Source organism: Lentinula edodes (assembly GCF_021015755.1).
Source record: "Lentinula edodes strain Le(Bin) 0899 ss11 chromosome Unknown C8R40scaffold_44, whole genome shotgun sequence".
Taxonomy (NCBI): Eukaryota; Fungi; Basidiomycota; class Agaricomycetes; order Agaricales; family Omphalotaceae; genus Lentinula; species Lentinula edodes.
In genome coordinates this window covers 366,328-391,402 of record NW_025764350.1, presented here as the reverse complement: position 1 = coordinate 391,402, position 25,075 = coordinate 366,328, and the positions used below count along the sequence as shown (strand labels likewise).

The 25,075-nt window shown below is 44.2% G+C and overlaps 5 protein-coding genes and 5 non-coding genes across 10 annotated transcripts; 5 read left to right on the top strand and 5 right to left on the bottom strand.

Moving 5' to 3' along the window:
* Window positions 1-2,468: 2,468 nt before the first annotated feature.
* On the bottom strand, window positions 2,469-2,568 carry C8R40DRAFT_t229. The gene has a single exon. It is a non-coding gene; the product is annotated as a tRNA-Ile (tRNA).
* Window positions 2,569-2,644: 76 nt separating this feature from the next.
* Window positions 2,645-2,745, bottom strand: C8R40DRAFT_t228. The gene has a single exon. It is a non-coding gene; the product is annotated as a tRNA-Phe (tRNA).
* Window positions 2,746-2,808: 63 nt separating this feature from the next.
* On the bottom strand, window positions 2,809-2,887 carry C8R40DRAFT_t227. The gene has a single exon. It is a non-coding gene; the product is annotated as a tRNA-Phe (tRNA).
* A 3,264-nt stretch (window positions 2,888-6,151) lies between these two features.
* Window positions 6,152-6,696, top strand: C8R40DRAFT_1001741 (uncharacterized protein; the record flags this gene model as incomplete). Its single annotated transcript, XM_046222764.1, has 3 exons — window positions 6,152-6,248; window positions 6,317-6,529; window positions 6,596-6,696. Coding segments are annotated over 3 exons (411 nt in total), but the record flags the coding sequence as incomplete, so codon positions are not given.
* Window positions 6,697-11,952: 5,256 nt separating this feature from the next.
* Window positions 11,953-13,905, top strand: C8R40DRAFT_1056817 (cytochrome P450; the record flags this gene model as incomplete). Its single annotated transcript, XM_046225109.1, has 9 exons — window positions 11,953-12,281; window positions 12,335-12,352; window positions 12,402-12,525; window positions 12,576-12,758; window positions 12,809-12,904; window positions 12,955-13,121; window positions 13,168-13,349; window positions 13,402-13,802; window positions 13,849-13,905. 9 exons carry the CDS (start codon window positions 11,953-11,955, stop codon window positions 13,903-13,905), a joined length of 1,557 nt encoding a protein of 518 aa, XP_046081651.1.
* A 1,699-nt stretch (window positions 13,906-15,604) lies between these two features.
* Window positions 15,605-18,391, top strand: C8R40DRAFT_1056803 (uncharacterized protein; the record flags this gene model as incomplete). Its single annotated transcript, XM_046225106.1, has 7 exons — window positions 15,605-16,032; window positions 16,097-16,839; window positions 16,893-16,968; window positions 17,023-17,445; window positions 17,496-17,567; window positions 17,635-18,045; window positions 18,112-18,391. The coding sequence occupies 7 exons, from the start codon at window positions 15,605-15,607 to the stop codon at window positions 18,389-18,391; spliced, it is 2,433 nt and encodes an 810-aa protein (XP_046081650.1).
* A 199-nt stretch (window positions 18,392-18,590) lies between these two features.
* Window positions 18,591-19,189, top strand: C8R40DRAFT_1073260 (uncharacterized protein; the record flags this gene model as incomplete). The annotated part of the gene is made up of 2 exons (XM_046226541.1): window positions 18,591-18,660; window positions 18,723-19,189. 2 exons carry the CDS (start codon window positions 18,591-18,593, stop codon window positions 19,187-19,189), a joined length of 537 nt encoding a protein of 178 aa, XP_046081649.1.
* Window positions 19,190-20,856: 1,667 nt separating this feature from the next.
* C8R40DRAFT_1126327 (uncharacterized protein) lies at window positions 20,857-22,527 on the top strand. Its single transcript, XM_046229019.1, has 6 exons — window positions 20,857-21,273; window positions 21,333-21,393; window positions 21,456-21,864; window positions 21,923-22,052; window positions 22,107-22,177; window positions 22,247-22,527. Exons 1-5 carry the CDS (start codon window positions 21,127-21,129, stop codon window positions 22,167-22,169), a joined length of 810 nt encoding a protein of 269 aa, XP_046081648.1. The 5' UTR covers window positions 20,857-21,126; the 3' UTR covers window positions 22,170-22,177; window positions 22,247-22,527.
* Window positions 22,528-23,025: 498 nt separating this feature from the next.
* On the bottom strand, window positions 23,026-23,110 carry C8R40DRAFT_t226. The gene has a single exon. It is a non-coding gene; the product is annotated as a tRNA-His (tRNA).
* A 1,395-nt stretch (window positions 23,111-24,505) lies between these two features.
* Window positions 24,506-24,598, bottom strand: C8R40DRAFT_t225. Its single transcript has one exon. It is a non-coding gene; the product is annotated as a tRNA-Ala (tRNA).
* Between the last annotated feature and the right edge of the window lie 477 nt (window positions 24,599-25,075).

Here is a 25,075-nt window from a genome sequence, read left to right as displayed (position 1 = left end):
TTTCAATATCAATCTAAGTAGGTATGAAGAGGGGACATTGGGGAATGGAAGAACATCAAAGCTGTGCCTAGGAGGCTTCTATTACTTTTTGTGGGTGATTTTTTTCAATATCAATCTAAGTAGCTATGGAGAGGGGACATTGGGGAATGGAAGAACATCAACCTGGTTTTCTTCATCATCCAATTGTTGAAAAAGTTCAAGGAACCATAAAGGGAAGTTGAAAAGTTGAACAGAAAAAATATCTTGGAGATATTCCTCAAAGCCAACCAAGAGGCTGCAGAGAGAGAGTCAATATAAGTGTAGGGTTGAGGTAAAACACAGAAAGGGAGTGGAAAAAAAAGAAACTTACAAGTCATGATTGATGAAATATTCATGATAAAGGATAACTTGGTCTTGGTTATTCTTGTGGGCCTTGACCCATCTCAATCTGATTCCACCTTTGGGACAAAGCAGTAACAGTTTGACAGTAGGGGGTGGAAAAGCATAAAGTAAAGCTAAAATCTGAGGATTATAAGGAGGTTTGGGTTGTCTAAAAAAAAAAGTTGATTAGAACAGCTAAAAAAGCAATGCAAGGGCAAGAAAAAAAAAAAACATACTGAACATCCAAAGGAGCAATCCATTGTCTAGTGTAACAAACAGTTGACATGATGGGGGGAGGAAAGTAAAGAGCACTTGACATTAGGTCTCTTTATATATAAAAAGGATATGAATTGATTTCAAAAATAGAACTATAACCAAAGATAGAACTGAGAGTGTCAACAAGAAAGAAGGAGATTTGGATACAGCAATTGGTAGGAATGTATATCAATATCAAAGTGAAGATAATATATGGTCAAGAGTCTTCATACTCTGAATCAGAAGAAATTATAATAGGACTATTTTCAGTGCCTGTATCACTGTCAACATCTTCTTCAACCCCTTCATTATGAGCAACTTGAAGCAGACTAATGATATAGTTCCGTATGTTCTGGTTTTTAAGGAAAAGCAAATTCCTGGCAGTTAAATCAAATCCAGCAGCTTGGCTAAATAAGAACAACAAAGTTAATCAAAAAAAAAAAAAAAAAACACACAAACAAAAGAGAAAGACTCACAAGGCAGCAGAGGAATATTGTTCAAGACGGAGGGTGACTTGTTCAGCATCATGCTCATCTTCCTTTGCTTTCCAACTCAATCTGATACCACCCATGGTGGGCACGTGGAAGTATCGGACAGCAGGAGGAGAATAAGCATATAATAGTTTCAATAGATCAGGATCAAAGGGAGATGTCCTAGGGCTGTGGAAAGAAACCAAAGTTGAGTTTCATCAAAACAAAAGCAAAAGAAACAACTGACTTGGGTTCCATAGGAGCAATCCATTCAACAGTGTAAAAAGCAGTGGCCATGATTATGGGGAGGTGGGGGGAAAAAAAAACCTTTGACAGGTGTCACTTATATAGACCTGGGATATAATTGAGTTCTAAAAATAGAATGAAAGAATGGCAAAGTCTAGATTATTCTCACCATGTTCAGTTTCATGTATTCATAGTACAGGTCTAATTCAATAAAAATTGAATTGGATTAAATATACATGGGTTGAGGATTTGCAATGGGAACAAAGGAAAGTATATATCAATACTGAAATGAATAGATACTGGTGGTTCAAGAAGTCTTACTGGGAAGAGCTGGAGTTGATTTCCAAGCTGATACTCCCAATGCTCTTATACATATCATGTATGATAAAAGTCAAATAAATGGATGTGCAGATTAGATAGGATAACTGACAATAAGTGGTGAGGATATGATTACAGAGAGATTTGAGCATCTCAAAATCGACAATGTGTGTGGTAGAATGTACACTCGTAGGCTTTGAAGGTGCACATAGCAGTGAGAGTAGGTCAAGCTCAGAAAGTAAATTTGGTAGGGGCAATTGTTTGGACAAAGGGCAAAAAGGTGCACAAGAGGGATTTTGCTATAAAAGTAAATCAGAAATGATATCAATATGCAGAGATGTGGAAGGGCATGCATTCCGGAGCATTCAAAAGTAGTGTTGAATCAGTAAAATATGGAGCATTGGATATGAAATCAGGTCAGAATGCATATCAAGATTGAGAATGAGGGGGCTGTAAGTGCAATATAGGGTTGGAAAGGAAGGATTTTGAGAATTTAGAAAGAAGCTTCTGTTCAAACCAGGAGTGCCTTGCCATAGATTGAATATGGCAAGGCATACAGAGAGGCTAGCAAAGGGTCCACTGAGTGACTAAACTACTGCAAAACAGACAGAAAAGGACATATTTGAAAAGATATGTCTTTCCAGACAAAAGAGGGCAGGAAGGGCCCGAAACAAGTGTAGATAGGGCGCAAAGTCAAAGTCAAGGTTGAAGGAACCTGCTGCTGTAGCTCAATGGTTGGACTACCTGGATATATACAGGAAGACTGAGACATAGTCCCATTGATAGAAAAAAATAAAAAGAGTAATTAGAAAAGCAGAGAGCCTCAACAGGGATTCGAACCCTGGCCTTTTCATAAGAAATATGACAACTTCAAACAAACAAATATCTATCAAATGCTCTACCACTAAGCTATTGAGGCAATATTTGTGAATGTACTTGACTACATGGAGTGTCAGAGTGCAAAAAAATATTTCACCAACAAGAAACTGACATAGAGCCTCAACAGGGATTTGAACCCTGGCATTTTGATAATATATATCAGGTTACTCGTGGCCATACAAATTTATCAAACACTCTACCACTGAGTTATTGAGGCATAATAGTGAACATATTTGACTAGTTTTAGTGTCAAAAAATATTTGACAACAAGCTGAACGAAAGTCTCAATAGGGATTCGAACCCTAGCCTTTGAGTGATACCGATTTTCACTAAACGCTCTACCTCTGAGCTATTGAGGCTATGCATGTTGAAATCCAAAAATTGTAGATGTTACTGAAAAAGGTGAAAGTGTGGGAATTAATTAGATGCCCACTCGTGCTGGTAACAATTCACCTCTAGAGGGTACAAATGATAATTATATTGGAGTAATGTCAAAGGCCTTCAGAAATGTGGTAAATAGTGTAGATTGGATATGAAATCAAGTCAGAATGCATATCAATATTGATAATGAGTGCTCTAAATGCAATACACAGCCAGAAAGGGAGGTATTTGGGATTTTGGAATAGGACTTGCCTTCCCACCAGGACTGCCTTTGCATAGATCCCAAGGTGTGGAAAGAGGTTTTTGCTATGGATTGGAGCTAAGAATAATATCAATATCGGCCAAACTACTGAAAACCAGACATGAAAGAATGTTTCTGAGAGATAGAGGAGGAAAAGGGCATGGCCTTTCTGGGTGTAATATAGTGGAGTCCACAACAATAACTCGAGATGTAGCATTGAGCTGGCTATGGTATTGAGCAGTGTATTCAAGTACACCTCCATTTTAGTGGGGTCTCGAGACATTGAGGAGGACTAGTGAGACAAGGTGAGTGAGCTGGATCGGAGGCAAGAGTGGAATACGCGCGTCTAAAGATAATGGGACAGGCAAGTGCAACACCTAGTGAATGAAAAACAGTGGTACTTGTTGAAAAAAGTTGTAGATCAAATGATAAAACTGTTGATGCACATGTGACAAAGTTGCAAAGATTTCATGAAAAAGTTGTGCACAGAAACAGAAGGTACAAACTATTTGTAATTATATTCATCATAATCTGCTGTGCACTGAAACAGAGCAATATTCAACCAGGGTACAAGCACTTGGATTGATTTCCAAGTTTTTAACAGGCAAATGGCTGCTCATACTTCTACCAGGATTGTTATTCAACATGTCACAGGCCTTGAGAAATGTTCTGGATTGGATATGAAAACAAGTCAAAATGCATATCAATATTGAGCATGAGTGCTATCAAGAGAATTTAGAATAGACTGTACCACCAGAAAGGGAGGTCAATGGGCATTTTAAAGAGGTCATGCCTTCCAGCCAGGACTGCCTTTGCATAGATCCCAAGGTGTGGAAAGAGGTTTTTGCTATGGATTGGAGCTAAGAATAATATCAATATCGGCCAAACTACTGAAAACCAGACATGAAAGAATGTTTCTGAGAGATAGAGGAGGAAAAGGGCATGGCCTTTCTGGGTGTAATATAGTGAAGTCCACAACGATAACTCGAGATGTAGCATTGAGCTGGCTATGGTATTGAGCAGTGTATTCAAGTACACCTCCATTTTAGTGGGGTCTCGAGACATTGAGGAGGACTCGATGAAGACCAATATGAGTAGTGAGACAAGGTGAGTGAGCGGGATCGGAGGCAAGAGTGGAATACGCGCGTCTAAAGATAATGGGACAGGCAACTGCAACACCTAGTGAATGAAAAACAGTGGTACTTGTTGAAAAAGTTGTATATCCAATGAAAAAACTGTTGAGGAACACAGATGATAAGGCCACAAGAATGTCACGGACAGGTTGTTTACAGAGACAGAAGTTGCCCACTAGTTGCAAATATATTCTTCATAGTCTAATATGAACACATCCAATAAAGTGGCATTGATTTTATGGAAAGGTTGTGCACAGAAACAGAGGCCATAGCTCCAAGGCATACAATACATCATTGTCAACAATCGACTTGTGCATTGGCACTCAAACGTATTCCGGGGCTTTCGACTTTGCCATTGATCCAATGCACGTGCATGTATAGTCAGTGGTGCAGGTGGGTCATATCAATGTAGGCCATATATCCAATGCGTACAACACAATCAACCAGAGTACAAGCACTCGCATCAATTTCCGATTTTGTAATAAGCAGTTGTTTAACATGTCACAGGCCTTGAGAATGGTTCTGGATTGGATATGAAGTTGAGTCAGAATGCATATCAAAATCAACAATGAGGGCTTTCAAGGCAACATGCAGTCGGAAAGGGAGGTCATTGAGAATTTAGAATAGACTGGACCACCGGAAAGGGAGGTAAATGGGAATTTTGAACATGACCTGCCTTTCCAGTGATATTGTTGTTCAAAATCTCAAAAGCCTTCCAAAAGAGACCTGAATTAAGAAAATATGAAGGATTGGATATGAAATGGAGTGGGAATGCATATCAATATTGAGCACAAGTGGGGTAAAGAGAATACACAGCCAGAAAGGGAGGTCATTGAGAATTTAGAATAGACTGGACCACCGGAAAGGGAGGTAAATGGGAATTTTGAACATGACCTGCCTTTCCAGTGATATTGTGGTTCAAATCCTCAAAAGCTTGCCAAAATTGAGTTGAATTAACAAAATAAGGAGGATTGGATATGAAATTGAGTTACAATGCATATCAAAATGGAGAATGAGGGCTTTCAAGGCAATATACAGTCGGAAAGGGAGGTCAATGAGAATTTAGAACAGAGGATACAGCCGGAAAGGGAGGTAAAAGGGAATTTTGAACATGACCTGCCTTTCCAGTGATATTGTGGTTCAAATCCTCAAAAGCCTGCCAAAATTGACATAAATTAACAAAATAAGGAGGATTGGATATGAAATTGAGTTACAATGCATATCAAAATGGAGAATGAGGGCTTTCAAGGCAATATACAGCCGGAAAGGGAGGTAAATGAGAATTTAGAACATGACCTGCCTTTCCACCAGAACTGCCTTTCCATAGATCCAAAGGTGTGAAAAGAGGTTTTTGCTATGGATGGGAGCTCAAAATGATATCAATATTGACCAAACCAGTGAAAACGAGACATAAACAGAGGTTTTGGAGTGATTTAGGAAGACTGGGTTTCCGGCTGGTTTGCCTTTCCATGAGAAAAAGGGCATGAAAGGCCCAAAACGCTAAGGGAAAGGGCATGCCCTTTCCGGGTGTAATATAGTTAGGGCATGTTTGGGACCAACTTCGCGGTTTTACGCGTTGGTTTCGGAGGAATTTGAGGTTTCGAAGATCTGGAGAGATTCGGGTCATGGGACACCGAGAGCTGACGCTAGCCCGTTTGTACATCATGAGAGTGGATTGTACCCGGTACCAGTTGGGGCAGAGGATATGGCCATTGATCGCGGACAATGGGTGGTCTTCGTCGTAGGCAATTCGTAGCCAAGCTTGGCCAATACCCTTTCGAAGCTATTACCATCGCCCCTGACCGCCTCTGAACGACGAGGCGTTCTCCCTCTTCAGCTGTTGTTGACATCACAAATTGTATACCTGGCTTGCGAAAATGCTCACATTAATCGAAGAAACTGTCACCGTCGAAGATCCCGCGCTTGATTTCACGCTTCCTGGATACGACATCGAGCTGAAGGTGCGTTGCCATCTATTCATATCACCTATGCTTTTTCAAATCACACCCCCAATTTCTCGGTGAATTATATAGCCCTCTGGAAAGGAATCCTTGTAACGATAACCGGTGTCTCATCATACGTCCAGTTTGTCCTCAAGGCTATCCTCGGCTCTGGGAGCACTTTGCAAGCCAAGCCGTTCAGAGAAGGATTTAGCAAAGTGTTCCCGAATGGCGATCGACAGGCTTTCGCTGTGGAGGAGTTGATGAAGTTATTTGGGAATGGGGATGAAGATTGCACTGTGGAGAGTGAGTTTTCTTCTCATGGTATCATTGTTTTCACTTAGCCGCTGCTAACGTGTTTGCAGCTCTCAGCAATCAGCACAACGCTCGAAGCAGACCATGGGTTCAACCCCGAAAGCCGTGCTATCTGGAACCTGTTGGAGATCATGGCAGAGTACGACGCAAGTACGAGGCTTCTCGTCACCAAACGAAACAATCAGATATCTGGAAGATCCTTCCGTCGCGTCTTTCTTCAGTCAGTGCAATGTGTACATTATGAATTCGGCAACTGTAATGTCAACGATGATGAGTGTGGTCCTCACAAATGAATCTTTCTTAAGTCTTGTATCAACAACACAGTCTCAATACATTGAATGCTCCCAATGTGTCCTTCACCAATCGTCCCTACATACATATGTAACGATAGGAATGAGTCCATATACACCCTGATACATTCCATCGACAGTCCTTCCCCAAAAAAGAGCCTCTCAAAATTCAGCCTTTTGCGTAACTGGCACCGTCACAGACGTTTCGGAAGTTTCGCCTATCTTCAATCCGTCCTGTTTGACATCGTCATCTGAGGGTGAAGAATCGTCAATACGTTCATGAAGATTTCATAAGGTGCACGTACATCTACATGTCGTTCGAGATGTCAAAAACGACTGGGAGGATGATAGCAGGGGAGCGTCAAATGAGCAAGTACTCACGAAGACACCTTCCGTCATCGCATCCCTGAACTTCTTTATATCCGCGTTCACGTTGTATCCATCGTGTTCAGAAACGCCCTGCGTCGGCGGTGGACCATCAAGAGGCGGGATGTGTGTGTTGAGGTAGTAGGTAACGAATTGCTGACCTTATTGTCCCTGTGTACCAGTATACAAGGATGGTGTTGGTGGACCTAGAGGCACTGTGCACATCCACAGGCGAAAGCTGAACCTGCTGGTACGGGAATCAGTTTGTCAAAGCTGAATGTGCAGAAGTACCAGACGCACTATGCGTTCCTGGTATGAATGAGGAGGCTTTAGAGGCGGAGAGTATCCCGATGTTGGAGGCGCGACGTATGGAGAAGGAACGTCGCGAACATTAACAGAAATAATGACTCACATATCCTTCACGGAAACCCTCATGCTCCTTCGTACCCTCCTCCATATACTGCTACTAATCCACATCCTGAGACTCAAAGTCTCCCGGCTCTCCTCATCCTAGTGCTTAAGCCTGAGGTATTCGCTATAAATGAACTCAGAAGTCAGCGAGTATCATTGTGGTTGCGCTCATGAGGAAGGTGATGGCAGTTAGTCATCGTTCGTGGCTGGTGAAGATTATTTGCGAAACGGCTTTAACTTTGCTGGTGGATTAATTCATCATTAGACTTTCTTTGGCGACGGAAGACGGAAAAAAAGAGGAAGAAGAACGGAAGAGAGGGAAATGTATCAGAGTTCGGACCGCTTGCGTCTTTATTCCGTTCCGTACTGCCATCAATGGGTTTGCCCTCGCTTGCACCATCCACAACCATCCACAACTTAAACCTAGAATTCTGTGGCTACTAGCAAGAGTACTTGACATATTACAACAGTCAGTCTTTCTTTTCGGTGATTATCTGTCACACATACTGACGTGTCTGCTTCTCAGTTCAATTATTTTTCCAAAGGTTCCGACAACAGTCTCGACGAGGGAGACTTTCGACTGTCACCAAATTAATCTTCTTCAATCTCCTTGCACGCGTGTGGACTGTTAGTGTCGGTATTGAAGCACTCAAGGTGTTGGTACTAGTCACCTTCGGTATACGCTCAGCTTGCTACCACTTCCTAATTCGAAGCTGTTCTAGGGATATCCACCGTATACTCTGATGAATCCTATCGCAAACATGAGTACGTGTTTATTCTCGTGTATCAACATTCTGTTCATGTCAGTCTTGACAGAAATGTCAGGATTTGCGGAATACCGGTAGAAGAAACCCCTGGCATCCTCTGGCGGAACTTCTTTCAGGAGGCCAGTAAGTCGTCGAAGCGGTAAATAGCTGTCATTTCGTTTTTTTTCACCGACACGATTTTCACATAGCATATACTTTGCAGATCAGAGTCTTGTGGAAACGAGTCGGAAACTATCGTGCGCTCAGCTCCGCCCAACAATCCTTGTCGATAGTCGTAGTCATCCATATGTAGTCAATATTGGAGAACAGACAAAGGGATGACGTGGATCAGTCGCTATCGTTTCGTGTATGTGAGTATATTGTCACTTTGTATCCTTCTAACTGACAGACAGTTCCAGAATTCTACCGCCAATATGTCCAACCTCATCTTCTCATACTTCAGCCAACCCTTCGCTTTCAAATCTTATTGCCCAAGTACGCAACGTCGCGAAAATACCATAATCACGCGCGACCCAAACCCTGGTCGTATCTTTTAGCGAAGACGTGACGGAGACCGTTCTATCATCAGTGCCGAGTCCTCAGGATGTCTCGACTACGTGTACGATTGCAGGGTCTCTTCTCACGAGTATGCGACTCCTCGCAAATCTTCGCATAATTCAAGTTGCTCCATGCAAATACTTATCAGAAGATACGATTTTTTAGCCCTATTCTGGTACGTATGCTTCACTCGAATCGCTCATACTCGCTTCTGAGTCTCATCAGGACGTCAAATGAGGTCACGGATTCGATTCTTTTAGGTTGAAATATTGTACTTTGTCAGACCATTTTATTTCTGCGGATATGTATGGTCTATTGGGTTGCATTCGTGTTCTTTCATCTAACGTCTGTGCTTCATCTAGGTCATGTAAAAATATTATCAGTGTGCTCGCTAGTTCAGGACTGTTGCTAGCCGTTGCGCGCTAACAATCGAATAAATCCTACTGCAATTGAAGTTTCGTCCGCCGAAAACTGTACTCGATATCATCGAACGTTCACAACAAGAGTCACCATTATCCTACTTAGCTGCACCACCAATTCGTGCCTAGCTGATATCACAAGATCCTGCCCCTTCTGCCTCGAGGCGGACTCTTCTTCCACCAATCTTTGGGTTAATCGAGTTCTCTGACGTGCTCACACCTCGAGTAGGGAATTTAACCGACCTATGCTGGTTTGAGTATATCACTGTCTGTCTTGAATCGCAAGGGCGTTTTTCTTCCAATTCCAACCGCGGATCGGCCATGGATAGAGAGGTACAAACCCGCCTGTGGAACTCGCAATTTCGGCTAGCTTTTGTGGTCTGCATTTGCGAAGATTTCCAAATTCATTCCGTTCCGCTCCAACGTGCAGTGCTATATGTGGATGGATTCCTTCAGGTTATTGGACGTCATTGGCTTCCGATCAAGCTCTACCTATACCAATGCTTAGAAGATCATTAGAATTAGGCGTGAGGCAGAGAACGTTCCTAGTAACTGTATTTCCCTATAGTGAATCTGCTGTGTCTTTTTCACCATCTCCATGCCATGCGTATCATCTTAGCGTTGCTTCCCCCTCCTAGAACCTTGATAACTCCTATCGGGTGTTCCGGCTCATTTGGATGCTATCTGCGACCCTGCACGACCTCGACGTCTCTCGTTGGACACGCGTTTGAGAATCCACAAAATTCTCAAATATGTATATCAAAAACCTTGGCTGCTCGACTGTAGACTCGGAACGTGTCTTTCTCCGCGTCCGAGTAGTCAGTGTTCACTTACTATGTGGTGAGTTCATCTATCTTGATACCCGACCTAGCTCATTGACCAAACCGGGAACGACTAGTTACCCCCGTTCGTACGCGTGGAATTGTACATTCTAATTGGGCATATATCCCGTGTGTTTCGTCGAGAAGTAGTGTGAAGCTGACAGTGTCTTCGAGTTGTTACTGTTCTAGGGGGTCCATTTCATTCAGCATTGGACATGCGGATGGAGCGGAATCTTCAATCGGAGTGCGGAGGGGGCGGACAAGTTTTAGAGCCTCTCATAGTGCAAGTCCTGTCTCACCGCTCAGCCACCCGTCCGATTGTCGTTGAACCATTCCTTGATGGTCATGACATCAATTGCAAGACCGCTAACTGGTGTCCACCGCCATCTCCCATGTATTAGTATTGCTGGCTAGTACTATCAAGTTAGAGTGTGCCAGCTTCCTTACTGGCTCTTCCGCTTCGTACGACGGTGTTTGCTTCCTCAGTGAAGATGGTTCACTTTCAAATTTCACCGGTCTGAACGTAATATCGAGGTGCGTTAGGGTGCGTCGCTGACTCCGATTCCGATAGGCGTAGAGTTACTACCACTTCCACCAGAGAGTCTAGTATTCTCCAGTTTCGGGCCAGGTCACGGTGATTCGCTCGCATGCTATGCGGATCATACTTAGGGAGGTACCCCGAGATTCTACATCTCTTCTCTAGGTTGGAACGTAGGTGACAAGCGAGCTTGACGCGATATTACAATCTGAACCATGCTGAGCGTTTGGGCCATGGGATGAACTCATACATGATTCCAGCCTGTTTGATAGTCTTGGAACAGTCAGGTATGCTTGTCAGAGTGTTGTTTTTACTTTGCGAAGGAGCGTCAGTCAAAAGTCCCTTCAAACAATGATGGACTCCAGTTGAGGAAACTATTTGGTATGTGGCGGATGAATCATGGAAGTGATTCGAGTCAAAGTCGACGTCTGAAGTTTGAATCTTACGATTGAATTTACCGGCCAGCCCTACGACCACAGTCTTGATAATGACGGTATAGGTCGAGATCTGAACAAAATTTGGACAAAGATCTATGGGGTAGTACGGGAGTTCGAGTGGCGTATTGTATTACATTTTGTGAGATGAATAACTGAAAGGTACGAGTGATTTACTGGGATGGGATTTGCGTTGAGGACAGACACAGATTCTTATATTCTTGTGGGTGTATTCTTGCTACAGCAGGCCTGGAAGAAGAACGAGGTATTCAGGAGTTGAGGATCATGAATCCATATTCTGAAGGTCGGACTTCTATACAAAAACGCCGAATAGAATACTGCAGGTGAGGGTGCCTAATGTATCAGAAAGAAAATTTCTCGTCCGCGAGAGTCTCCCCTTTGCAAGTGCATCCGGAAAATTCGGGGGTCGTAGACAAATTGTTGCGATATGGTTTTGAAAGATATATAGTCCAATATGATTGCAGAGTTCGGATTCTACGAGAGCCGCTATGTATATCTATACGGTGATTTAGGACGGAGAAGAGAAGAACTGTGGCGGCTGAGTGTCGCGGACGAAAAGCCTGGGAAAAAACGTGTCTCTTGAAAAGGAAGCTGAATATCTAAAAGCGGGATTTGAACTTTTTTATACGCGCCCTTCCAGATGCGGAGATTGAGATCGGGACTCTCTCGACGACGATCCAAGACAAACATGTCATGTAGATGTATATAAAGGTACTCTACAGAAAATTCGACTGTCCCATTCTTCCTTTTCGTCCTACAACCACCATCGCGGTCACCTTTCCCTCCTCTACCTTCAAAAACTCGTTATCCATGTCTTCTGTCACTATCATCCACAGCATCGCCGTAACTGCCCTCTTAATCATCATCGCGTTCGCCATCCTCAAAGGTATCTATAACGTCTTCTTCCACCCCCTCAGCGCAATCCCCGGTCCTTGGTACGCCGCAGCCTCCGATTTATGGCTCACAACACACGTTATACGACTCGAGCAGTGCAAAATCGTACAATCACTTTTCGAAAGATATGGCCCGATTGTCCGTGTCGGCCCCAACAAGGTGTTTTTCAACGATTTAACGTCTACGAAAAGTATCTACTCTGTGCACAAATTCGATAAGAGCGAGTATTATAAAAGTCTTGTTACGTGCGTATCGCTCCATGTTGACTGCTAGCTCGATATTTACCAATTCCTCTTAGGAACAACAATGATCATGCGTACGCCTTTTTCCTCCTATATGCGTGTCCCTACATTCAATCGTTGCAGCATGACCACACTCGAACACGCACCACACTCCGTGCGTCGCAAAGGGTACGCTCCTCACTACGTCCCCGTCAACCTCGCCAAGTTTCAGCCTGAGATGCACGAGCCTATGCTCGAGCTTGTTAACGTAAATTTTTACTTTCGGCAATTAGTAGGTCCTGCTAACGTCTGCTGTAGAACGTTACCAACATTGGCGGCAAGGCGTCGATTGAATGCCTTACCCTCTTCCGAAATCTTATGGTCGACGTTCTTGTTTCTACGTCTTATGGTTATCGTATCCATGCTGTCAAGAAATGGGCGACTGATAACGAGGACCCTCTGTCGACAGCTATCAGTGACTTCCCCAAACGTGGCATCCTGGTACGTCGACTAGAACTTCTCAAATACACTAAGCTCACGTCGTTGTACAGCGGAGCGTTGTTCCCTCCTGGGCTTGGAATGTCGTCTGTCGCATCCCTGTTGCTCGATGGCGGCAATTATGTGATTCGGACAAGATTATGGCTGAGGTAGGCTCTCAACTTCTAGCGTTCCGGATGAATCATCAATACGCTTCTAGTTCGTCAGCGAACGTGTTTACCAGGCTCGCACCGAAATCAATTCTGGCAGGCTCGACGAGTCTTCTGAGACAACCCCATTGCTCCACCGTCTTCTCAAACACCGATACTCCTCAACTGGCCAGATGATGCCCGACAGCGACATTATCTCCGAGGCTATGGGACATATGTATGTCCTTTATTCTTTCATTTATTCTCCCTATTAATGTCCCCAGGATTGCCGGTTCGGACACCTCTTCCATCTCCTTGTCCTACTTCCTCTGGGAGTTGTCTCGTCGTCCTGATGTCGCCGCAAAACTTCAAACTGAACTCGACGAGGCCATGCCCAACGCCCACGTCATCCCTGACATATCTGTTCTTCAAAGTTTACCTTACCTCAACGCGTTTATCAAGGAAGGTTTGTACTTTACCCTATTCATATGTCGATCATTCGTTTTAACTTCTTCAAGGTCTCCGAATTTACTCTGCGGCTCCCAGCCCTCTCGAGCGCGTTGTACCCCAGTCTTCGACGAAGTCAAGTGAAGGCTTCGACCTCATGGGCTTCGAACTTCCCCCGGGTACCGTTGTCGCTACGCAGGCGTGGTCCATGCACCGTAATGAGACCATCTTCCCTTCTCCAGACACCTTCTCGCCTGAACGTTGGCTTGAGACAGACCAGCCCGGATCCGCCGAGCGACTGGCGCGAATGCAACAAAATATGATGCCCTTTGGCACAGGCTCGCGAGTATGTGGTGGTCAGAATCTAGCTCAAATCATGCTAAAGGTCATGGTGGCGGCTATGGCAAGAAATTTTGACGTCGTCGCACCTGCTGAAACCAATGAAAAGAGTATGGATATTAAAGACAGCTTCGTAAGTGCTTTTTAAGTTTCACTTTTCTTTACTGACTTTCATTCAGGTTATCTTCCCTTCCGCCATGGAGTGCAAACTTATCTTCAACCCTCGTTCCCTGTGAACGGGATACCTTCTTCCTTACTCTCGCAATTTCAGTCCGCGTTCCTTCTTGGATATATTATACCCCTCCTTTCTTATTCTTTTGGTTGATCGTTGTGTTTTGGGTTGTTTCATGCTTTTTATCGCTATCCGCTATCCCATATGTTATTCCATTTGCTATCCCATTTGTTATCGTCATACTATGGCATTCCGTCCTAAATCGTTTTTGCTATCGTCTTTCCTATTTTGTATCAACAAACGACTGACTTGTTGCGTCCCCGTCTTATTATCACCTGCCTGACACCTCACCCCTCTTTTTCAGATCTTCGCAGTATTACCCCTCTACGATCTCCAGCTCGTCCCCTATGAAGCGTACCTTATATTGGACTAATAGTCGAGAACTACACAAGCTTCCATCGTGACTCTGTGATTAATTCATTCCATCACTCCTCGACCTTTCCGTACCTTACATAAACTTTAATGTGCTGCACATCTTCAACCTCTGTCCTTTGACCTTGCACCCCTTCCTGTTTCTTCATGTTGTCATGAAATCTGCATCTCATACTCGGAAATCACTCTGGATTTGGTTTTTGTAGCGACCAGCGTACCATACGTATACAAACATTTGTATATGTCCTGCACTCTCTGTATCATAACTATGCAATTGACAGATTTTATTTGATCTCAGTCCTGTGGGCTTTCGAGCTTGAGTCTGAGATCAGAGCTTTCAATACATAGGCTTACAGCTAGGAAATGCGAATTAAGCTTTCAGAGAGGCATGGGTACAATGATGCATGTAATTTCGGTACCATGCGCTTTCCTAGCTGAAGGCACATCTGACGGATGATACCTCTCAAAAATGAACGTCTGACCTTTCCGGAACCTTCACAAGGGTGCATAATGCTCTACGTACGTAGAAAAGTGTAGTAACCTTGATGGAATGATTTCGGTATCCTCTTACCTACAAAAACCTACAAGCACCATACTACACATGTCAGATTTCCTTTACTTGATCAACAGCAACGAAGCTTCGAACTCCAACAGTGGCTCGATGGATCTTACTGTATATCTGAAGGATGACTTGATACAAGCATATCGAGAGCGTGGCAGAAGACTGCGGCGCTCAATTTAACCCATATAAGCATTGATTGGGGTGATAAGAACGAGGTAGAACAGAACATGAGGATGCGGTCCTGGAGATGAAGAATTAGACCTCCTTCATTTTCAGGAACGAAAGATAAAACTTCGAAATACGGGATACGCCTTTAGATGTCAGTTCATCCACATTAGCATGATATTATGGTCGATGTTGGTCAGGATCAAAGTTCAAAACCTTCACTTGATCGAGTCTTGATCAAGGTCATCGTAGCTTCACCTGCATAACCGTCTCGTAGTCAACGAACAGAGTGAAAATTACAGCTTTGACCTTGCGTTACCATCACGTGCTTGGATAATCCCACATTAGTAACAGTTCGCGTACTTTTGGAACAAGTTTCTTCAGGTTTCTTTTCTTATCCATCGACGTGTTTTCTCTTGGAATATCACCTCGTTTGCTACCTCGACTTCTCATCGACATTTGAGTCTATTGATCTACTCTGTAGACAGCTTTGAACATGCCGCACCCAGCTTTAGCAGGTAAGAGGCTCTTCGGTTCAAACAATAATCCACTTACATGAAAACTACTAGAACCTTTCTACTGGCGTGAGGGAAGAGTGAGAGCAATGCTTAGCACTACAACCGATCCCCAACTTCGCGAAGTTTTGAAGCGGTCCAACACGCAAACCGAAATCGCTATTGAAGCCGTGAACACGCAGCTCAAGCTTTGGAAAGACACGGTCGAGAATGAGGTCTCCAGCACCGTTACGTGTCAGATCCTAGGTTTGGACATCGTCAACCTCACTTTCAAAGGATATATTGGCGAAAATGTCGAAGAAGACGTTGCAGTGATCAAGGAAGGAGTAGTGAGTTTAGAAAATGCTGATGAGCTCCTGAAGAAGGGTCTCTGGTCCTGGTCAAAATTACCGTATCCAATTCGACGCGTCGGAAGCAGTTTGCCGTATAATTTTGAGGCGAACGGAGGCGAACAGGGACCCACGAAGAGGACAAAGGTATTGGAGAATGATGAACTTGTAGATGATGTCGACGAATGGTGAATTTTATTTGTTAAAATTCCTACTCTTACTATGTATACATATTCACCTTATTCCTTTTAGGGTCCTTCGTAACGAAGCTTTTCTCCGTACTCTCTCTAAACCCCACGCAGCATCTGCTCCTGTCTTGAAGCCATGGTCAGTTGGCCTAGTTCGTCCCTCCGATCTTCCCAAAACCCTACATAGTTGTACTCCAGTTACTTCCCCAAACGACTCTACCTACATTCATGCTCTCAAAATCTCTCGCTTCCCTATCAATGCTTTACCAGGATACACTGTACTTGCCGACAAACGACCTCCAACAATATTCGTTCAACCTTCGTCCTCAGATTTCAAAGGTCGTTTCGATTGTATGTCGGGAGGTCTCCTTGCAGGTCTCGAATGGAACAATGTCTTCGTTGCTGGAGGCCTCGTACTGGGTGCGCTCCTGACACCGGACATCCCTCCGACCGCTACTGTACCTGCCTTGGAACGACTTTATCTGAATGAACCACCAGAGTGGATATCATCAGACATCGATCTCTATATCTACGGCTTGGACGTTGAGTCCGCCAACGAGAAAATCAAACATATCGCGGACGTCTACCAAAGCAATTTAGGTTCAGCCGATGCACCGTTTTTGGTCGTACGAAACTCTCAGACGATCACATTGTATTCAGAGTGGCCTAAGCGACGAGTACAAATCGTGTTGAAGTTAGTCAAGAATCCGAGGGAGGTGTTGCTCAATTTTGATCTCGATATTTGTGCTGTTGGATGGGATGGTAAAGAAGTGTGGATGTTGCCTCGCTTTGTACGGGCATTGGAGAGTATGTTTACGCGTCTTTCGGCTGGGCGACTCTTTTCTGATGTAATTTTATAGCTGGAACGAATGTATTCACTATGGACCTTGTGAATGGACACTACCTCGGCGATAGGAAAGCGACCCGCGACAAACGGTATGTGTTTTTTGTTCCTGTCGTTTTTCCTATTGTCTTAGTCGCTTTCCGTAGTGTCTTCAAATATGCCAAACGCGGTTTTGGTATCCGCATTATCCCACTCTATATAGGCTACCTCTCGCCCTACCAATCTGCTGACTCCCAAGCGCTCCTCGACAAAATCTCCCTAGGCGAAGTCCTCTTCAAACCTCCTCTCTCGATGACCCGAATTGCTGATAACGCACGGACGTGGACGCGGGAAGTAGTCAATCGGTATATTCAAAACGGTCAAAAGAATGTCTCGTTGACTTATCACTGGCCGGAGGGTCGATGGCCAAAGGTCAAAGGCAAGAATGGGTTACCTGTGTTCTCACACGCGATGCTGGAAGGGTATGGCCAAATCACTTCAGAGCCACTTGGAAGGAGCTGTTTAACGGGTTTTGGTTTATTGATGAGGCATGTTGCACTATGGGAGCTGGAGAGGGACGGAATAATTGAGTGAGTGATTCATTTTTTACTTTTTTGGTCTCTCATCTGGGTCTTTCCAGGATCTATGAGCATATATTTGCTGAAGACGCTTACAATAATATCGGACAAGTTTCATACGACGATACACCTGCGTAAGTCCTTCTGCCTATGTTCTTTTCTTCATCTGAACTCTCTAACTTGTCCCTTCTCTGACGATAGATACGAATGGGATGAAAATTTCTCTGTGAAGGCCTTCATCGAGGCGATAGATAGCTTTAATCACCGTGAAAAAGACGCTATGCAATCCGAGTGGGACAACATCGCTGGCATAGGTGCCGAGAAATTCGAATTTCCAGAGGTCAAACGCGTCACCTATTCCCGCTCATTCGAGGAAATATTCTCTTCCAATAATGATATGGCAATACCGATATTCACTACAGGAGGATTTGTACACTTTGCTAATGATCTTGTAACGAAGGCATTGCAGGAGTCGAACTTGGATAAGATTTCAAACATGAAACAAACACCTATTGCTGTCATTGGCAAAGATGAAGATCAAGACGTTGTTATTGCTCTTTGGCACCTGGATAGCATCTTGAATTGGCAGATGGTTGATAGACGGATCGACGAGTGCGTATCAATTTGCGAATTCAAGTATTCTACATAATCTTGATTCTTCCTTCTGTTATTTTCTAGAGTTCGCGAAATCCTATGGGCATTCCATCGTGCCAATGAACGTTTATACCATCCCGAACCCGAAAACCGTGTCAATAATCTCAAAACAAACATCTCGAAGCGTGCCATTAGGATTTCTGAAAAGGACGAGAATCATGCGTTTGTGAGGTGGGTAGGGAGGGAGCCATATCAAGACACGACGGATGTGAATGGTATTTTCCTGGTAGAACGCAGGTCAAGGAATCGTGAGGACAGTGAGGATGAGGATGCCGAGGGCGAGGAAGACGAAGATGAACAATGATAATCCACTGTTCGAGGCTTGTGAGCTTTTTCAACTTAAACTACACCTTGCCCATGATTTTCCTGCGTGTATCTATAGAGATTCATGGTGTGTATAGAATACTGTATATACTAATCTAATCTACATATCTACAAATGGGTGTCATACGTCATTTATTTCGAGACTTGCCTACCAACACCCATCTGATAAATAAACCAAAATGACTACCCTGCCTACTGCTACCCGCATCGCCGTGGCACTTGGTCTGACCGGATCTGCTTGGTGCTCTGGTATGTAACGATAAAACTTAGTCTCGCGAATTCTCTTTGATACGAGCGGCTTTAATAAACAGGAGCAATAATGTCCTGCTCATTCATTGCTGTTTCCGCACTATTGGATCCCAGCATTCCCTCTGCTGCGACTGGTCACACATCTATCATCTGGCAAAATGTGTATAAACGAGGAAAAGAAAGCATCCCTTTCGTCGCTATGTCTACCTCTGCAGCCTTCGTCTATGCTGCCTGCACCGTTCCCAATCCTCTTTCCTTGGAGTCGATTCAACGTGCAAAAAATCTTCTCTTATTTGGTGGACTTTTCACAGTTGGGATCATCCCATTCACATTGATGGTGATGAAATCTACGAACGATGCGCTACATGCAAAGGCCGCGGCAGTACAACGAAGAAGTAAGGAAGGATCGGTGACTCTGTTGGACGATGGGACGAAGGAGTTGGCGCGGACATGGAATATCTTGAACTTCATAAGAGGACTCTTCCCACTAGCAGGAGCCTTCACGGGAATTTGTGCTATCTTATTCTGATTGGAAAATATGTACAAGGCTCAAAAAATCGCTCCGAACTCGAGTGCAGCCACTAGTCTTCTAGATAGAAAATCTCGTCTCTCCCCTTACCTCTTCTACTTCGCCCTATCCAAGCCTGATGATGTTCTGTTTAGGTTTTTGTGAAGGCTTTTACTCTTCACTGCTTTACGAAATCTATGATATCGTTTGTGTGCAACCTAGCCCGGTATAAATCCGAGACGAGATGTCCTGATACTGCTGGTTAATTGCCATGTCGTATATCATCCGTATCCGATTCATCCTTAGTTTGAAAACCACGTTCAAAGATCCTAATCAACGCTCAGAAGTCTTTCGCGCCGCTGGAGTAGAAACGAGAAACATCTATGAGTCTCTTTTGGGGAACTGCAGTAGCTGGTGCAATGAGTTGGTATAGAGAAAGAATGGAACTGGGATGTTCAGTTTCGGAGACGGAGTAGTATAAGTTCGAGATCTGAGAGAACGAAATTCCGAGAGGCTCTCGACCCGAGAATGAGTCGACGAGTTCGGGGAGGGCGGAGGCCATACGTAATCGACGGGTAGCAATTATGTATATATCACAAAGCCCAGCAAGAAGGCTACAGTGTCACCTTTTGGGATGGATCTGAATGCAAATTCAACAAGGTTACAACAGAAGGAGCTTGGAAACACACCATAAACCGGGCGCGCTCCCCACGATTCAACCTCTTTATCATACTACCCGTCTAGATATGGGCGGAATCCAACTACCCTGCTTACTCTATCATCAAGAGAGTAGTAGAGAAGAGGAAATTCTAGAAAGGAGTGTGCCCGTCAAGTCTGAGAATAATCCTGTTCGTCGGAAGCACTCAACAGAAAGCACGGGCCTATGTCGGGATGAGAGACAGGAATACGAGAAGCCACAGTGGTAGGACCACAGAAAATTCGAGCCTTGGCGTTGATCTTTGAAGGTCTTTCAATGTTCTAGCGTGACATCTGAACCTAGAACATGTAATTAGGCGACATGAGATCAGGAAGATTGAGAAGATATGGAATATGGCTGCAAATTGGAGTGCTCCCTCAGTGGAAGGTAATCGTTTCTTTCCAATTAACGTACCCCGTTGGGGACACACACCTTGCTTGCGTCTGTTCACTGCTACGGTGAGGGAATTTGGTGTGAAACAGCAAGCAGAAAAGCTTAGGGATGATGCATTATGGTGAGCCAGGTGAGGAAATTTGTTGTGAGCTGGTAAAGTGCAGGGGTGGAGTCGGAGTCTGTTAGATGAAGGGAAAGTAAAAGGGCTGCATCCGGATCCCTTTTGCCCTATAAGGCGTAGATGTAACCCTGTTCCGCCGTCGGATCGGACAACGACAACTTTAAAAGGAAATTTTGCACGGGCGCTCGAGGTTATGGATGTTCAATAACCATTGCAAGCAAGGTGATGATACGGGATAACGAATGCGATCAGATTCCGAGTCTATATGGTTGTTCAAACTTCAGAGACTAAGGAGCTAAGATCGTCCATTATTTTGCCAGAAGGGTCCAAGAAGGCTCGACAAGGTTATCCCTGATATTGCTCCTGGTTGCTGTGCTATGTATTTTGGGCCAGTTCATTGATTGTAAGATGGAAAACATGACTCAAGTAACGAAGCGCCCAAAGTTGAAAACGGCGCTTCTTTCTTAAATTCTTTCGTTTTTTTTCCACCTCGGTGAAATTCAGGACTAAGGACGAAGTATCTACACTAACATATACATCCAGGAGGTTGACCTTACAGGACCAGGGACAGTGTTATTTCACATCATCATTTCAAAACCCTCCCGTCGCATCAAATCTTAAAAACTTATATAAGTAGATCAGCGTGAATTTCGCTCTTCCCTTCTTTCCTTTCCTTTATTCTTACTTTCGACCGTCAAACTCTCTGCTGGTCAGAGAATATTACGAGCATAGAACAGGCCCCAAGCCATGACTCGATATCTTTTGATTTTTGTCTCACTTGTTATTTCGACTATGACACTTACGCATGCCACACCAGTCCTCCGTCGTGCACCAACGGAAGCTCCATTCATTGAAGGAGTAAACTCAAAAAGTCAAATTTTGGGAGCACACGATGCAAGTCTTCCTTCTTTCAGACCCTTCGAATAATTAACGCCTTTATTTCCCTGTATCAGCGTCCATGGATCTTGGGGTTGTATGGCGCAGATGTTGATTACCGGCGAATGTCCTCCTTCAGTAGGTGAACTCTATGTTGCGTGCTCTTCTAATGCTGAATCCTTCCATTGTATGTGTTTCAGAAACAAAATTTCATGGTGTAAAAATTGGCAACGAAATATCGACCCCGGATCGCGAAGATCGTCGAACGCAGCTTGCCATTGTCAACAGTGAAAAGGGCACTTTAGCAAAAGGCTTTTTGTACGAAGAGGACCGTGACAAATGGGAAGCCACTGCGGAATTAAAAGCTCTCGAAGCTACTTCAAAACGGACTGACGTTGCTGCGGGAACAATTAGCGATTGGCCAGTGCCTGGTGCGAGGCGGTTTGTTATCCTGATGAAGAATGTAGGGGGAGAGGACCTCTTCGAATCCAATTGTTATAAGAAGGCTGCAAAGGATCCGAAAAAGCTCGACAAATTGAACAAGCAGCTTTACGCCAAATTGCACGATGTGGTTTACCAGTTTGCCAGCGGAAAGCAGATACTGCATGCGTATGTACATTTGCTATGGCCTTAACCTACCAAGTGATTCATTTTCAATTCTATGTAGCGACTTTCACACTGGCAATCTTCGTATTACCTTTAGTAGTCTGTCCTGTAACATCAAGAGTATCGCTCTCATCGACTGGGGTTATCCTGGTATCTTCACTGTCGAGCGCGGCCTATCTCGGGAGGATTTCGTACGCTGAGGAAACTAATGGTCAATGCCATGTATACTAACTTGTTTGGTACAGGACCCATGGTTTCTTGCACGCTACAAAAATCGCCTATACGATGAACCCAATGAAGCCAATTAGGAACCTATGCACGTAGAAATGAGTCAATTTCTCGTCATTATTTTCACAGTAGCTTAACGTTAACAGTGGTCTTGCAGAACTCTAAGAAGTACTGTTACTCGTGAAAGGCATGGACCATGTTGTGGTGTCTTATGGTGGAGCGGAAATTTCGGTAGTGTAGGCCTACGTAACAGACTGCAAAGACAGAACTCAGGAATGAGCACGATACTGGGGTATTAAGGTGTAACATCTCTTTCTCATATGGTCAGTCGATTTTCATGCGGATTACATGTGAGTCGCGAGACTCGGATGTTAGTAGTATGTACATACTTCAAATTATTAGGGAATAACGATAAAATCAAGCAGGATCACAAAAACTAAGAGTAGCGTATTCAGAACGATTACTACGCAGACTTTTTTGGTGGGGCAAATCGGACCTCCTTTCGCACCAAACGATTGGTCAACGTCGCAAACGCACAGACAAACGCTCTTCCGAGCAGCCTTCGAACCACACGATACGGAGAGACGGAAAGAATTTCTGGGCCTACGAACACGCTTCTGAACTCTTGATAGCTTGTGGTTTTCGGAGAAAGTACGTGTCCTTTTGTACAATACGGTGCAGGGGCTGACACCTGTAGGATCAATTATTCTTCGACACATCGTTCGATCGGAAACGAGAGGGCGGCATGTAATGGTGGTGCATTTGGTGCGTAAACGAGATGGCATGGGGAACAAAAAATGGGTCAGAAAAATAAAAAGCTAAACACGGACAGAAAACAGGTTTGGGTTTTCATTTGCACTTCATTTGAAGGACTAATTTTTCTCGATCTCTTAAACAACATCGTAAGAAAAGTAAGACAAAAAACAACAAAACAAGTGTCCCTGCCAGGAGTCGAGCCTGGGTCTCCACGGATGTACTAAGTTGCCACAACGTGATGATCTAACCACTAATCTACGGGGACCTTAGGCTTTGCTTTGGACCACCCCCCTAGAGGATTACTTTCAACTTCAAATTCAAAGACAAGGAAGGAGATCGCAGTTGGTAGATGTTACAGTAGATGTTACGACGAGAGCGAACAATTCGCAGCAGCCCCTTTAAAACATCATGATAAGCGCCATATGATATATCATGGTACGAGTTCCTCTTTCTGATGGCGATACATACTACCAGTGACCACAGCTCCAAGTCTTCCTGCTGCCCAAGAGCGCTCGAAGATTAGTGCACTTAAGGAGAAGGTCGGCAAGAGTGTACTGTTGCGTCTCGGAGGATGATCGTACATCGACAACAGCTCCGTTCAGAGCATTAGGATATAGGCGATGTTGGAGAGGGTACCGTTGACCGCAGAAAGTCTTTCGGTGAAGATGAATGGGACGGGACGACTGCTTAGGGACTGAGCCTGAGGGGAGAAGGTTGTGGTTTTATCCAAAATGGCCTGAGTCACAGGGTTCAAACCAGCAAAAAGCACGACGCACAGTGAATTCCCTAAGTAGTCAATGATGGTGGAGCATTTCTATTCCGTATTCGACGTCCGAGTTTTAATCTGACGTGTTCGTTGGTAGAAACCTTGTGGAGCTTGATATGCGGAGACATGAGTAAGGAGAATCTGGATATCTAAAGTTCAAATGAGTATATCAGAAGATAATCGAATGATAGTGAAGGGACGGACTACAAAAATCGGGTTTTGAATTTTCCAATTGATTCTTGGAAAATGCCTTGTCTTCCTCAACGTCTAGCCAAGAGGATCTTCTCTCTAGCGGCAGGAGACAGATAATCACTTGACGGGGTTACGGTGTCACGGCGGCTCCAGATTGTGCTCGACCGGGGGCGAAGTGCAGATTTTGAGGTGCGATCATCGAACACATGTGATGGCCATCGTAAATACGTAGATCCATCCTTGAAAGGTATCACAGCGAATGGGGAGATCAGGAGCGACCGCTTTCAAATTTGCCTGAGTGAATAGAGGAGTCCGGGAGACGAAGGTATCACAGGCAAGTCTTGCCTTAATACTGTCTGTTGGAGAGTAACAAATCAATGTCAAGTGACAGGTTATCAATTGCGGAGAAAACGCACCATCACTCTGTCCATCCTCCCGTGTGTACGCACAAGGATGTCCTTCGTCCGAGACCCATTAGCATCCTTCCCAAAGACGAGCTCCTGCGGCGAATGTACCTTCCAGAGGTATAATGCTGGAATAAGATTCCATGTCGCACGGGATGTTGTTAGTCATCTGTGTAACGGTAGAACGCACGCACTCGGACGCTAATGGGGTTCGGTAATTATATAAACCTCAAAAAGATTCTTGCTGTGAACAACAAGCGATAACGTTAATGTAGTAACACATAGATTTAGGAAAAAATGGACAAATCCGGATTTGAACCGGAGACCTTTCGCAAGGCTGGATCGGTTCAAGAGTGCAAAGCGAACGTGATAACCCCTACACCATATGCCCATGTAATTGCTACCAACCTCAGTCATCACATCAGTCTAGTACCGAGAAATCAATGCCCTTCGGACGTGAAATATAACTACATATCTAACGATGACTGGTGAATGTGTGAATAAGTGAAATATTATAGAGATATCAACACGTACCCTGGTGGACTAACAGATTGGGACGGGAAATAGTTTGGAGGTCGGGGTTTTAACGGTGAAGCGACGATTGGGAAAGGATGCCTAAGCCAAAGATACTGTCTGTACCGCATATACGACCAAGTGTGACCATTGGCAACGTAATAACGGCAGTTCCAGTAACAATTGTTCTAAGATGCGATGTAAACTGCAGAGGACAAGCCAAAAAAGAGGAAACCCAATACCTCCAAACTGGTTCACCCGTGAGGACTACACGAATCTTATTGCCCACTTTTCCTGCATCGCAAATAAACAATAGAGAGGCTTCTCATCGACCGGGAATGATTTGCGCAGACGA

What these genes read in the sequence shown, in the direction of transcription:
- C8R40DRAFT_1126327 (XM_046229019.1), top strand. Translation starts at nt 21,127, where the DNA reads ATGACTCGATATCTTTTGATTTTTGTCTCACTTGTTATTTCGACTATG. An exon ending in AAATTTTGGGAGCACACGAT is followed by an intron (nt 21,274 to 21,332) that starts GCAAGTCTTCCT and finishes TCCCTGTATCAG; the next exon opens with CGTCCATGGATCTTGGGGTT. An exon ending in CCGGCGAATGTCCTCCTTCA is followed by an intron (nt 21,394 to 21,455) that starts GTAGGTGAACTC and finishes TATGTGTTTCAG; the next exon opens with AAACAAAATTTCATGGTGTA.